General features: G+C 38.2%; 1 protein-coding gene across 1 annotated transcript in view; it reads left to right on the plus strand.

Moving 5' to 3' along the window:
• KCNH7 (potassium voltage-gated channel subfamily H member 7) overlaps positions 1-15304 on the plus strand; it is a 616229-nt gene that overhangs the window by 522249 nt on the left and 78676 nt on the right. Inside the window, exon 6 of the mRNA XM_066279538.1 lies at positions 859-1284. Coding sequence (XP_066135635.1) covers positions 859-1284 — 426 coding nt within the window. The remainder of the gene's footprint in view (positions 1-858; positions 1285-15304) is intronic.

Genomic DNA, 15304 nt, shown 5'->3' on the forward strand with positions numbered 1-15304 from the left:
ACAGGAGAAGCGCCCATCTGCTTCTCCACCCCTCCCCCTCTCCTTCCTCTCTGTCTCTCTCTTCCCCTCCCGCAGCCAAGGCTCCATTGGAGCAAGGTTGGCTCCGGCACTGAGGATGGCTCTGTGGCCTCTGCCTCAATCACTAGAATGGCTCTGATTGCAACAGAGCCGCACCCCAAATGCGCAGAGCATCACCCCCTGGTGGGCATGCCCAGTGGATCCTGGTCGGGCGCATGCAGGAGTCTGTCTGACTGCCTCCCCATTTCCAACTTCAGAAAAATACAACAACAACAAAAAAAGAATCCTGCAACATTTTCAGGTTACTACTCTGAACATCTCCTTGCACCATTCTCTCGTCACGATCTCTAAGCATGATAGAGAAGTTCCAGTGAAAGTGTATTTGTCCCAGACTATAAACATCATCATAGATCCAAGAAGACTACTTCTATTAATTGTAGCCAGTTCTTTATTAGGTTTGAAAACTCAATTACTCATGTGTCAAACTGACTTCGTGATTTTCTAAAAACAGCTATGTATTTTTATTTCTGGCTAGTAGTATATTCCGAAGGAACTTGTAACCATTACTCAGTATCTTAGTGACAATATTCATTATTTTTTAGTGAAAATTATATTTATCAAAAACCCCAGTGAGGTTTTCTGGAGTCAAATATACTAGTGGGGGTTTGTATGGGTTTCTTCAAACACATATGTTTTTCATACATATTTCACAATTTATGAATTCAGTTACATAATCCTTTCTAATGGATTTTACAGTATAACTACCTTAATATTTGTATAAGTTTGGAGAAAAAACAGTGGCATTTTTATGTAATGTGTGTTTTCCTCTCCTATATCCAGGTTCTCTCCTTAGGAGCAGACGTCCTGCCAGAATATAAGCTGCAAACGCCGCGCATCAACAAGTTTACAATATTGCACTACAGCCCTTTCAAAGCCGTCTGGGACTGGCTCATCTTACTGCTGGTCATATACACTGCTATTTTCACGCCCTACTCTGCAGCCTTTCTCCTCAATGACCGAGAAGAACAGAAAAGACGAGAATGTGGTTATTCTTGTAGCCCTCTGAATGTTGTAGACTTGATTGTGGATATTATGTTTATCATAGATATTCTAATAAACTTCAGAACAACATACGTAAATCAGAACGAGGAAGTGGTAAGTGATCCTGCCAAAATAGCAATACACTACTTCAAGGGCTGGTTCCTGATCGACATGGTTGCAGCAATTCCTTTCGACTTGCTGATTTTTGGATCTGGTTCTGATGAGGTAAGAACTGCTTAAGAATCTTATTTTCTGAAAGATAGCTGTTATAAAAGTGCATCTATTTTAACTGCAAAAAATAAAACTAGTTGCTTTACAAACTTTCTTTATCTCACAGATGAATTTTATTTCAACTGAAAATGCTATAAAATGAAATGAGTTGATTTTGCCATTGCAAATAATTCACAATTCTTTTTATTTTTGCTAAGAGATACTAAAGATTGTTTTTCTTTTAACCAAAAATTAAACTTTAAAACAAAATTTTGACCCTGGTCGGTAGCTAAGTGGATAGAACAGGGGTCCCCAAACTACGGTCCACGGGCTGCATGCGGCCCCCTGCAGCCATTTATCTGGCCCCTGCCGCACTTCTGAAAGGGACACCTCTTTCATTGGTGGTCAGTGAGCGTCACTCACGTACAGTACAACTTCCAGTGATGCGGGATGCATGTGTTATGGCTCCGGAAGCCCGTCATATCACTTGTTACGGCTAGTAGTGACAAATATGGAACCGGACATTGACCATCTCATTAGCCAAAAGCAGGCCCATAGTTCCCATTGAAATACTGGTCAGTTTGTTGATTTAAATTTACTTGTTTTTTATTTTAAATATTGTATTTGTTCCCGTTTTGTTTTTTTACTTTAAAATAAGATATGTGCAGTGTGCATAGGGATTTGTTCATAGTTTTTTTTTATAGTCCGGCTTCCAATGGTCTGAGGGACAGTGAACTGGCCCCCTGTGTAAAAAGTTTGGGGACCAGCCCTGGCCAGTTGGCTCAGCGGTAGAGCGTCGGCCTAGCGTGTGGAGGACCCGGGTTCGATTTCCGGCCAGGGCACATAGGAGAAGCACCCATTTGCTTCTCCACCCCTCCGCCGCGCCTTCCTCTCTGTCTCTCTCTTCCCCTCCCTCAGCCAAGGCTCCATTGGAGCAAAGATGGCCCGGGCGCTGGGGATGGCTCTGTGGCCTCTGCCCCAGGCGCTAGAGTGGCTCTGGTCGCAACATGGCGACACCCAGGATGGGCAGAGCATCGCCCCCTGGTGGGCAGAGCATCGCCCCCTGGTGGGCGTGCCGGGTGGATCCCGGTCGGGCGCATGCGGGAGTCTGTCTGACTGTCTCTCCCTGTTTCCAGCTTCAGAAAAATGCAAAAAAAAAAAAAAAAGTTTGGGGACCCCTGGGATAGAACATCGGTCTGCATATGGACGTCCCAAGTTTGATTCCTGATCAGGACACATAAGAGAAATGACCATCTGCTTCTCTCCCCCTCCTTTTCACCATCCTCTCCCTTCCTCCCTTCTCTCCCTCTCCTGCTACCACAGCCAGTGGCCTCAATGCTGAGGAGAGCTCAGTTGGTCAGAGCATGTCAGTGTCAGGCTCTTGAAATAGCTCCATTGATTAGAGCATCAGCCCAAGAAAGGGGTTTCCAAGTGGATCCTGGTCATGGTATATGGGGAAGTCTGCTTCAGTATCTCCCCTCCTATCACCTTTAAAAAGAAAGTTTCATAGCATATAGCACATTTCCAGCATGTAAAATTAATACATATTAATTCATGGGTGTAAAATGGTCAAAGATGAAGATATCTCTTTCTTCACTCAAAATTGTGGTTTGAGACAGCAGAGATTTGTATTATGTTTAAATTGTGTGGAAGAAACATCTTATGAACTATCTTGTTCAAAACTTCTCTCTTTAATAGTATCTAGGTTGGAAAGTACTTCTGTGTTCCCAATCCTTGTAATTTTTTTATCAATGCTCTGACTGAGCTAATCATCCAGGACCACTAGTTGAACTTTTAGTGCTAGATACTCCTAATTTTTAAACTAAAGGGCAAGAAAGTGAAATACTAATTTATCTACAGTTATCTTTATGAATTTCTTGCAATGAGTGATCCATGTTATTATACCAAATAGGTTCTTGTTGATAAACAATAGAGGAAAACCTTACTTTTTCAAATTTTAAAACATATATGCCAACAGCAAATTAAATTTTAGCTTAGTAAAATCAACAAAATAAGAGTGTTAGATGGCCCTGGCCAGTTGGCTCAGTGGTAGAACCTTGGCCTGACGTGTAAATGTCCCAGGTTTGATTCCCGGTCAGGGCACACAAGAGAAGTACCCATCTTCTTCTCCACCCTTCCTTCTCTCCTTTCTCTCTAATTCTCTCTTCCCTTTCTGCAGCCAAGGTTCCATTGGAGCAAAGTTGGCCTGGGTGTTGAAGATGGCTCTGTGGCCTCTGCCTCAGGCACTAGAATGGCTTTGGCAATGCCACAGATGGGCAGAGCATCACCCCCTGGTGGGCATGCCAGGAGGATCCCGGCAGGGTGCATGCAGGAGTCTGTCTCTCTGCCTCCCTGCTTCTTACTTCAGAAATAAATAAATGTGTTAGGAATTTACTGATGATATGTAATCAATAGCAGTCAAACCAGTGAGTATTTGCTTATGCTGATTACAACCATTAAGGTAGAATTTCTAGGATGCAGCACTTGATTAGTTTAATTTCAGTTGCTATATCACTTGAAAATAATAAAATTTATTAAAAATATCTAATTCAGAAAATCACTATTTTAAATAAGCCTTCTACTGAGCTGACACAGAAGAATATTTATGTGATTCACTAATTAGTATAGGATGTATTTCTTGGGGGAAAATGATGTCTCATTACCTTTCTCATATAGAGTTAAGGAAAAGATGAAGTTTGCCTCAGGGAAAATAGAGACCATTCTCCACTTCTATATGATTTCACAGATTTCTCCATGTTCCAAAACCACTCCTCACTCTTAAATATGTGAGATGACATGGAAAAGATTCTGCCTTTGCAGTTAGCCAGACCTGGCCTTGATCCTCCTCTGTGTCATTCACTTACTGTATTTTGGCAAGGTGTCTAACTCATTTATGACCTTATTTATTTTCTGTGAAATAGTAATAGATAAATTCTTGCAATTAAAAAAATAAAGCAGCAAAATACAAAGAGGCTAACCTGGTACCAGGTATATAGTAACTGCTCATTTGCCAAAGGTTTCTTCTCTTTTCCTTTGCATCGCTTCCAATTAAAGTCTCTGTTTTTTAATGAAGTTTTACATTCAAAACTTACATATTACTGCATTAAACCATAAATACCTTAACTACTCATTTATTCAAAAAATACCTCATGTGCTGCTTAACGATTGGGACACGATCTTAGAAATGCCTGGTTAGGCTCCTTCCTCACTGTGTGAACATCACTGTGCACTTACACAAACCTGGATGTTGTAGCCCGTAAACACCTAGGTTATGTGGTGTAGCCTGTTGCTCCTAGGCTACAAACCCACACAGCACTTTACTGTACAAAATGACATGAAATTAAACAAAGCACAAGAGAAAATGATGCATTAAAGAGACACAGTAAACACGAGATGTATGAGGCTGCTGTCAGGGTAACTTGGCATTCTATTTTACAGCACACTGTTTTTTAAATAACTGTTAAAGTATACTCTAAAATAATGAAAAAAGTAGGGTATAGGAAATACACAAACAAGTAATGTAGTTGTTTATTATGATTTTCAAATATTATGTATTGTATGTAATTGGATATGTTATACTTTTATACAACTAGCAGCATAGTAAGTTTGTTTACACCAGTGTCTTTACAAACACGTGAGTATGCATTGCACTAAGGTGATACCACAGTTACGCATCACTAAGTGACAAGAATTTATCGTATATGTGGTCCTTGTTAACTGAAATGTCATTTTGCAATGCATGACTGAATTTATTGACTATCTGATATTTTGAAAAATTATTAGCTTAGTTAGATGCAGCTAGAAATCCTGAAGAAATGGAGGTAGAAAGAGATTATTCTGATGACAATTGTCAACTTGCAAAGCATAGGATCATGGGGTACACGGTAAGGGGAAGGATGTTGACATCAAGAGTAGCAAGTAGGTGGTGGGGCTGGCAGAGACACAAGGGAATCAGATGTTGGGCTGTATTCACTGTTAAAGGTTAACAATAAGATCAGTGATGGACTGGACCACTTTATACGTTTCTCAGGAGTGACAATAAAGATACTTTTATATACAAACTATATTATATAACTATAATCAGGCTATTCAGTACATAGTAATATTTTGTAATAAAAGTTTTCCAAAAGTATATAATATGCCCTGTAATAAGAATATTAAAGATAGTCAGCATCCTTTTCTTGTTTTTGGCAAAACCATAATGCTTCCAGAGAGAAGTTTTGGACCTTTCATCCAGTGGTGGGATTCAAATAATTTAACAAAGAGTTCTCTTTCCTAATGACTGTTTTAAGTATAAAAAAAATGATATACCAAAAGGTAGTTTATTTTAATGCATTTAACACTTAAAAAGAACAATAAAAGAGGTATATAATACTAGATTATAAGAAAGAATTTTAAAATATTAGTGAAAAAGATACCTGACAAAAAACAAAACTGTTATTTAAGATATTTCCATATTGCCTCTTGATTGGCATCCTCGCAATTTTTTTTACCTATGGACAGAATAAACATTACTACAGGAGCTTAGAATACACTGTTGCGCAGCCTGACCAGGCAGTGGCGCAGTGGATAGAATGTAGGACTGGGACGCAGAGGAATCAGGTTCAAAACTCTGAGGTCCCCAACTTGAGTGCAAGCTCATCTGGTTTGAGCAAGGCTCACCAGTTTAAGCCTAAGGTCGCTGGCTTGAGCAAGGGGTCACTCAGTCTGCTGTAGCTGCCCAGTCAAGGCACATATGAGAAAGCAATCAATGAACAACTAAGGTGCCCACAAAGAATTAATACTTCTCACCTCTCTCCGTTCTTGTCTGTCTGTCCTTATCTGTTCTTCTCTCTGTCTCTATCACAAAAAAATATATATATATATAATATATACATACATAATTAAAAAATACACTGTTGCGCAGATGAACATTAAGAAAGAGTAAGGGATGTAAATTTGTGATTTCCACATTGGGTGGCTGCCCAGGCACCCACTTTAGCCCACCTTAGAGAAAACCCTGATTACTAGTGTTATTTTAACAACTGCTTTGTCGAACTCAACAAAAAATTAGGTATCAGTTCTGGCAAACCGGTGCATACTGCCTGAATCCCACCACTACAGTTTCATCATATAAATATGAAAAAAAATGAATGAGATTGTTGATACCAAATTAAATAACCAATCCTGACCCTGGCTGATTGGCTCTGTGGTAAAGTGTTGGACCAGCATGTGGATGTCTCAGGTTAGATTTCCGGTCAGGGCACATAGGAGAGGCAACCATCTATCTGCTTCTCCAGCCCTACCTCTCTCTCTCTCTCTCTCTCTCTCTCTCTCTCTCTCTGCTGTCAGGGTAACCCGGCATTCCCTCCACACAGCCATGGCTCAATTGGTTGAGCACATTGCCAAGGCACTGAGGACGACTGCATGGAGCCTCCTTCTCAGGCACTAAAAATAGCTCAGTTGCAAATATGGTCTCAGATGGGCATAGCATTGGCCCTAGACAGGGATTGCCGAGTGGATCTTGGTCTGGGCACACTCAGGAACCGATCTCTCTATCTCACTTGGAAATAAATAAATAAATAAATAAATAAATAAATAAATAAATAACCAGCCCTAAAATTATTAAGCTAGAGGTTACTCTGATGAGAGGTCATCTAATGCAATGTTCTGTAAATGGAGTTTCAAGGAGGTGCCTGAAAGAGTGTCAGAGACGAAGTTTGACAGAAAGGCCAGTTGATAAGACTCAGAGCCATCCACTTCCTCAATAAAAAGAATAACTCAATATTATCTGCTTTACCAAGTAGAGTTTCATGTAAGTTATCTACAAATTTTACTAAGAATTAACTTAGTTCATCCTGCCATTCAGAAAGAGTCATGACACTCCTCTCCTCAGATGAGTTTGTTCATTCTGTAAGCATCGGTTGATACCTTCCTATGTACCCATGTGCTAAACGTGGGTTTACAGAAAAGAGTGAGAGAAGGACTCCACTGTCTGGGAGCCTACAGTCTAGAATGAAGAACAGCAGATGAGCAGAATAAGTACGATGTGATAAATGCTTTAATAGTGCCATGGAAAAGGGGACATGTGAGCATGGAAAGGGGAGCCCCGATTACCGGTGGAAGTTTTCCAGGTAGAAAGGATGGAAAGATCATGTTTGTTAGAGGGAAAGCCTATTAGAGGAGAGGCATGGAGTTAGAATGCATTGGTTCCTAGCCCTATCAGACTCAATATAATAAATAGTTTATAATTCCTCTTTATTATTGTTAAATGAAAGTCATAAGTAATAGAACATTTTTACACACAAGTTTATAAATACAGTTTATAATTTCTGCCCTTAATATAAAGAAGTAAAAAAAAATGTTCAAAATAAAATAATTAAATATATAAATGCTAGGCACCCACCTTAGAGAAAACCAGTCTATATTAAATGATATAATGAAGTTATTAGAGGCTTGTACCTCATTATAATGAGGAAGTCCATATCTAAACAATAAATTTAATATCAAACTAAATATCTTCTTTATATTTTCATTTTAACATAAGGGTTGAATATGTGTGTGTGCTAATATATGAATATATGTCTGTACATACAGGTGGATATGTATATTTGCCTATATATGCATTTTAATACTTACACACACCTAGAAATACCATGACCGTGATAACTACAGATGTAAACGACAGATGTAAAATACAGCCATGCTGTATACTACACAGTACACAAAAACCACAAGACCTGTTGTCATTGAAGATGTAATTTTCTGAGACATTGAACAATTCTTTTTTTTTTTTGTATTTTTCTGAAGCTGGAAACGGGGAGAGACAGTCAGACAGACTGTCTCTACCACTGAGCCAACCGGCCAGGGCCTGAACAATTCTTATTGAAAAGTCCAAACTAAACAAGTTAATCGTCTCTCAATTTATATAGTAGCTAAATATCTGGAAATTTTAATAAATATTAAAATGTTCAAAACTGAATTTATTTTTATATGTGAAACCTCGCTCCAGGTTCAGTAACTATAGATTTATTTTTAGCCTATACAAGTGACTGTGGGACATTGAAAAGTTATACCGAACACAACATTTTGTTGTTGTTGGAGACTGTTTTAGGCGTGTGTGTGTGTGTGTGTGTGTGTGTGTGTGTGTGTGTGAAAGAGAGAGAGAGAGAGAGAAAGTATGGGGGGGAGAGAAGAGGGACAGACAGGGACAGACAGGAAGGGAGAGAGGTGAGAAGCATTAATTCTTCGTTGCGGCACTTTAGTTGTTCATTGATTGCTTTTTCATATGTACCTTGACCCGGCGGTGCTCCAGCCATGCCAGTGACCCCATGCTCAAGCCAGTGACCTTGGGTTTTAAGCCCAGTGACCTTTGGACTCAAGCCAGTGATCATGGGGTTAAGTCTATGATCCCATGCTCAAGCTGACAACCCTGCACTCAATCTGGTGAGCCTGCGCTCAAGCCGAGGACCTCAGGGTTTTGAACCTGGGTCCTCAGCATCCCAGGTCAATGTTCTATCCACTGTGCCACTGTCTGGTTAGGCTGTTTTAGGCTTTATAGGACTTCTGCCTACCTCACTTTACTAAGATGTAGAGGAAAATTCAAGATGAAGGTGTCGAACTGCTGTAAATACATAAAGTATGATGGAATTGAAAATAAGACATTGAGTATATCAGTTTTGTATTTGTTAATATTAATTGGAATGTATACTGGCCACAAGCCAAACTAAAGTGGCTTCTGAAATTAACAGGATGTAAGTAGGGCTCCTTCTTGCTAGAACGTTGCTATTAAAAGGGGGAAAAAAGGACAATATTAGAAGGCTACATGTGGTGAATGAATAGATGTTTGTTTGTTTGTTTGTTTGTTTGATTTTACCTCTTAAGATGTTTGTGAGCTGACAAGAAAGAGCAATGTGCTGCAGCACGGCTTGGGTGGGTGGCTAATTTGGATGGGAAGATTAGGAAAGACCTCTGAGAGGACATGCCATTTAGTGGAGACTTGACCAGAAAACACAAGCTTCATTAAACCACATGCAGAGCATTTCAAGCAAAAGAAAACATTAGTGAAAATGGCCCCATTGGGGAACAGTCTTCGCATGTAAGATCAGAAAGAAGGCCAGTGGCAGCGGGCTGAGCCACAGTGAGAGGTGAAATGCTAAGATGTGAGGGTACTGATCAGGAACCAAATCACGTGCAGCCTTGGAAACTGGTGTTTATTCTGGCTGCCATGGAAACTCCTGGGGTGGGAATGGCATGATCCAATGGCTATTTTGAAAGACCTCCTGGCTGATGTCTGCAGAAAATTTATTCCAGGTAGAAGCAGGGTAACCACTTTAGAAGTTTTGTTACAATGAAGGAGGGATAAACAACAATGACTTGGACTACATGGTGGCAATACAGGCAAAGAGAGGTAGATACATTTGGAATAAATTAGAGGACAGCTTGTTGATGGATAAAATATTGTTGGGGGAGTAAGAGAAAAAGACAAAATTTTCACTCACAGATTTTGATGTTTCTTCTTGTTTAAAATGTTTTGAAGGACTTAAGCAACTTTTACAGATTGTCAAGCATTTATCCAATTGGGGAAAGTCTGAAGTTAAGAAGGTGCATTATATGGGAGAAATTCTCTTCAGGCCATGTGCAGTTTGAGTTGCCTATTAGTCATCCAGTACAGGTGACAGGCAAGTCGGACACCACATGAGCAGTTAGAGAGATAAGTGAATATAAGAACAACAGTCAAGGCCTTGGCCGGTTGGCTCAGTGGTAGAGCATCGGCCTGGTGTGCAGGAGTCCCGGGTTCGATTCCCGGCCAGGGCACACAGGAGAAGCTCTCATCTGCTTCTCTATCCCACCCCCTCTCCTTCCTCTCTGTCTCTCTCTTCCCCTCCCACAGCCAAGGCTCCATTGGAGCAAAGTTGGCCTGGGCGCTGAGGATGGCTCTATGTCCTCTGCCTCAGGTGCTAGAAGGGCTCTTGTTGCAACAGAGTGATGTCCCAGATAGGCAGAGCATCGCCCTCTGGTGGGCATGCCAGGTGGATCCTGGTCGGGCGCATGCGGGAGTCTGTCTGACTACCTCCCCGTTTCCAACTTCAGAAAAAAAAAAAAAGAACAAGAGGCGAGATAATTAGATACAATCATGACAAAGGTTTGTTTGAATCAGAGTATCTATAGCAGGACCATACACCAGTATCTATGTGGGTCTTATAAAAGTTTGCAGATTCATATTGGATAGGTCTCAAGTAAAGCCTTTGAAATCTGCATTTTTAAAGGTTGCTGGAGTGATCTTGCTGTTGTTATATGCAGCCTTGGACAAAGGCAAAACCCAGGAAAGATTTTGTGTGCACACAGAACACTTCTACAAAATAAATACATAAATAAACAAGTTAAAGGGACTTTCAACTATATATAAGAACAGGTGTGATTTCTTAATTGCTTAATTTTAACTGAATTATTAAAATGTTTCTACACATCACAGTATCATGGATGATCTTAGAGAAAAGAATTTTGTCATCATCAATTAAACATTAAAGTCTTCCTTCCAATTTTCCTAAATTGTAAGCTACCATTATTTTTTAGTTTTATTTACATTCAACTCAGCAGAAGAAAAACTATTAGAATTTTGGATTAATATTATTTTATTAATAAAACAAATGTTAGCAATGCTAAGTATAACTTGGCACATATATTTTTACTAAAATAAATATATGAGCAGGATTGCTGATTTTTTCAAAATAATCATTAACGTTTTAGTTGAGTAAATACAAATTACCTACTAATAGCTAGAGGATCTTCAATAATGTTTTAAAAAAACATGTTGTATTGGGGTGGTGAATACACAATACAGTATAAAAATGATGTATTATAGAGTTGCACTCCTGAACCTATGTAATTTTATTAACCATTGTCACTCCAATAAGGTAAAGAAAAAAGAAAAAAAATGTAGAAAATAAATACTGCCAATAAGTGGGCCTGCCCATGTCATTAATGTCATCCAGACAGACCAAGGAAAAGTTTATTTCTTAATTTTTGCATCATCAAACATTGTACAATTCATAGCAAATTTCCCTCATATTATTGATGCAAAGGAACAATATTACTGGCTCACTCTCCAGAATGTCAACATTTCCTTATCTGCCTTGAATTTTCCCATAGTTTGCTTATCTGTGGCAAATGCTTTCAGAAATATTAACAGTTAAAACCTAAGCATTCTGTTTAGTTAAATGCTTCATTAACCTCTTCCATTCATGAAAACTAACATTCTTTTGATTAATTACTTGCTTTGTTGGCCTCTTTCCTTTCATACTTAACAGTTATTCTTCATAAATCCTGAATGTAGGCAAGGCCTTTGAAATTTAAGTAAATACAGTGTTCTCTGAGCGAAAGTTATAGCAAAAACGAGGAGTTTCTGCTCACACTGGTTTGCTTCATTAGCCTGACAGATGAATCATGGAATGGATACAAAGAAAAACTTGGCAGGCATCTGTGTAGAAATTCTGATCATTTTGTCAGCATTTCTTCTGAACCTGAACTCTCCAATAGCTATCATTAGTTTGCTGGAAGTGAATTTTCAAAACATTAGACACACTCATGTTCAAATTTAAATAACAAAGTACCTTTTGCAGATCTAATTGCAAATATATGTCTCTACATAAAGTTACTGTGTCTCTTTTTTAGTTAGTTTTTGGGAGTTAAGAGGAAAGTTTCCACTGGCTTGTATTTGAGGATATTGGTCATGTCTCCAAAAATTTGTGGCATAACAAGTGAGAGACCTAGAATTCCCAATGGAATAATTTTTGGAATAAGAAAATAAAAGAACATTCCATAGAAAATTTTTATTTTGCATTAAGTTGATCATTTAGTTCTCATTTACATGTGAGCTATTGACTACAATTTGTGAGAGACGACATAAGGTACAATTCTTGGGGTTACATACTTCTCTGAACAAATCAAATTTCCATTTTAAAAATATATCTACCATGATTGTCTATTTACTGTAACAATTGCATAGTTCTATTTAGAATCATTTGATGACTAGTTTTATGTTACTGTAACTAAAGAAAAATTGAGTTCAAATCGCTGAAAAATAGAATGTTAACTATCAAACAAAATAAAAATAAAAGTATCTCAACAGTAATGCTTGTTCAATATTAAAGCATGTTTCCCAGGGAGGGTGTAGATTCTTTTTATTTTTTATTTTTTTATTTTTTTAGTGAGAGAGACAGACAGGGACAGACAGACAGAAAGGGGGAGAGATGAGAAGCATCAATACATAATTGTGGCACTTTAGTTGTTCATTGATTGCCTTTTCATATGTGCCTTGATGAGGGAGCGGGGGTGTTGCCACTGAGCCAGTGATCCCTTGTTCAAGCCAGCAACCTTGGGCTCAAGCCAGCAACCTTCGATATTCAACCAGTGATCTTTGGGCTCAAGTCTAATGACTATGGGGTCACATCTATGATCCCACACTCAAGTTAGCGACCTCAGGGTTTCTAACCTGAGTCCTCAGCATCCCAGGCCTACGTTCTATCCACTGTGCTACCTCCTGGTCAGGCAGATTTATTTTTCTTGTTAAAAGCCACAATTAGTGGAGGAATTTGTGAGGTTTTGTATGAATAAAGAAAGAATAAGTTAGGTGTTCCCCTTAATGTTTTTTACTGCTCAAAATGTAGCTTTTTGATTATATGAGTGAATGTGTCCTTAGAAACAATGAAACAGTGTGACTCAAGCTCAGTAACAAACTAGACACTAGTTTCAAAATTATTAAGTTTTATTGGTAAGTAATTCATTAAATGGTATTTACAAGTGCCAGAGCTTAATGGTAATTGAAATAAAATGAAAATCAAACATAAGTGTACAATTATGAAATTTATTACTCACTGTTTTCATTTCCCCTTTTGTACCCAAATACTTCTTGACAAACAAGACAAAATAATGGATTAAGTATAAACTTTCAGTGACAATTCACTTTATCAATTATGTAGGTGAAGCCAAAGATCACATACTTATATTTCCTCGTTTATGAAAGAACAATTCTATCTATTTATCATAGGCAAAGGTTTTAGAGAGGAAACCTCTGAAATAAAGTATTTTAAAGATAAGAGTCTTGAAAATATTTACTAAATTAAAAAAATTATTTTTCAAAATTATTTTGAAAAATTCTTAAGCATAAAATTTTCTCTTACAGATGAGAACTGTAGCCACATTTATTCTTGAATAGATAGTTGCTTAATACTGATAATCATCTATTCTATTTCAGACCTTGAAAATGAATTCCACTTACATTAAGAGGGAATATTGCCTGATCTATTGTTAAATGTCTAGTACAAAATTCACTTAATCTTCTTGAGTCTGGGTCTAATATATAATATACTTTTAAGGGTTTAATTGTTTAGAATACATATTTTATTTTAGTTTTAGTTTTTCATTGATTTGGGTGCGGGAGGGAAGAAAGAAGCATCAAGTGGTTGTTTCAGTTAGTTGTCCCATTTAGTTGTGTACTCATTGATTGCCTCCTGGACATTCCCTGACCAGGGATTGGCCATGAAACCTACTACTTCATTGTGCCGGACGATGCTTTATCAACTGAGCCACCCAGCCAGAGCCAGACTATACACTTTAAAAATAAAATCTATTTCAGAAAGTCACACAAATTTATTTCTATCTAGGACTTTAATAAACTATGGATGTGGCTACATTTTTTAGCAAATAGAAATTAGGTTAAATTTATTAACCACTTAGAAATTTAAATAAGTGTTTCAAAGGGAAAGTCATTCTACATTTAAAAAGTAATCTGACAAGATATATTAAAATTAAAGTCTTAACTAGATTTCTTTTTTTTATTTTGGCCTTCAGAGAAAAAGAGTCTCAAATATCATACAGTCACAACAAAGAAGTTGCATTCTGAGAGGGCGTGGGTACTGATGACATGGAGATTTGACTTCTTAGAGTTCATTATGTTTCCTTGGCACACTTTCTGGGCAGGGTTAGAAAACTAAGCACCTTGCTTCAATCCACTGCAAAATGGCCCACTTTTTTCTTTATCTTATTTATTATCATGATGTCTTTGTATTTCATAAAAATACTCCTGGTGAGCTTGACCGCTTTTTGAAACTCTACCAAAAGTAACAATAAGCAAACAATATTTTTCTAATACCAGTAAAAAGCTTAAGAAATAACATTGAAGAGAAAGCTTATTAACTCTACTACTTTTGAAGTCATTGTATGTGGTTTAAGGGTAGTTTTATTTTTATTTTTAACAAGTGAAAAACCCCACAAAGATAGACTTTCATAATATGTCTGGATAGTACATGCTGTAAGATAATCACACATTCTGAAAACACTCTACTCAGTCACATTCTGATGCCAACACAGTTATATCATAAAACAGTTATTGGTCCCATTTTTCACTTGCATATAATACAAAGATAACCCATTGAACTAAACAATGGGGACTATGGTCTCCAACAAATCAGCAAGAAGGGATTGATCATTCTTTAGTCTACTTTGAGAATTTGGTGCACTTCTTTCTGTTGTGCAACCTGAGACAAAACACCTTAATTTTTTTTTTTTTTTTTACAGAGACAGAAAGAGTCAGAGAGAGGGATAGGTAGGGATAGACAGACAGGAATGGAGAGAGATGAGAAGCATCAATCATTAGTTTTTCATTGCGGGTTGCAACACCTTAGTTGTTCATTGATTGCTTTCTCATATGTGCCTTGACCGCGGGCCTTCAGCAGACTGAGTAACCCCTTGCTGGAGCCAGCGACCTTGGGTCCAAGCTGGTGAGCTTTGCTCAAACCAGATGAGCCCGCGCTCAAGCTGGCGACCGCTGGGTCTTGAACCTGGGTCCTCTGCATCCCAGTCCGACACTCTATCCACTGCGTCACCACTTGGTCAGGCAAAACACCTTAAATTTTTAAAGAGATATTTAAACAAGAAGAAGATGAAAGGAGTTACTGAAATTCTGTTTTATCTACAAGATGTGCTGTACACAACTGTAGTTAAAATGCCCAGGAGGGTTATCTTGATAACAATAGATGTAGAGTCAAGCTATTTG

The sequence above is a fragment of the Saccopteryx bilineata genome, chromosome 5 (assembly GCF_036850765.1).
Source record: "Saccopteryx bilineata isolate mSacBil1 chromosome 5, mSacBil1_pri_phased_curated, whole genome shotgun sequence".
Classification (NCBI taxonomy): Eukaryota; Metazoa; Chordata; class Mammalia; order Chiroptera; family Emballonuridae; genus Saccopteryx; species Saccopteryx bilineata.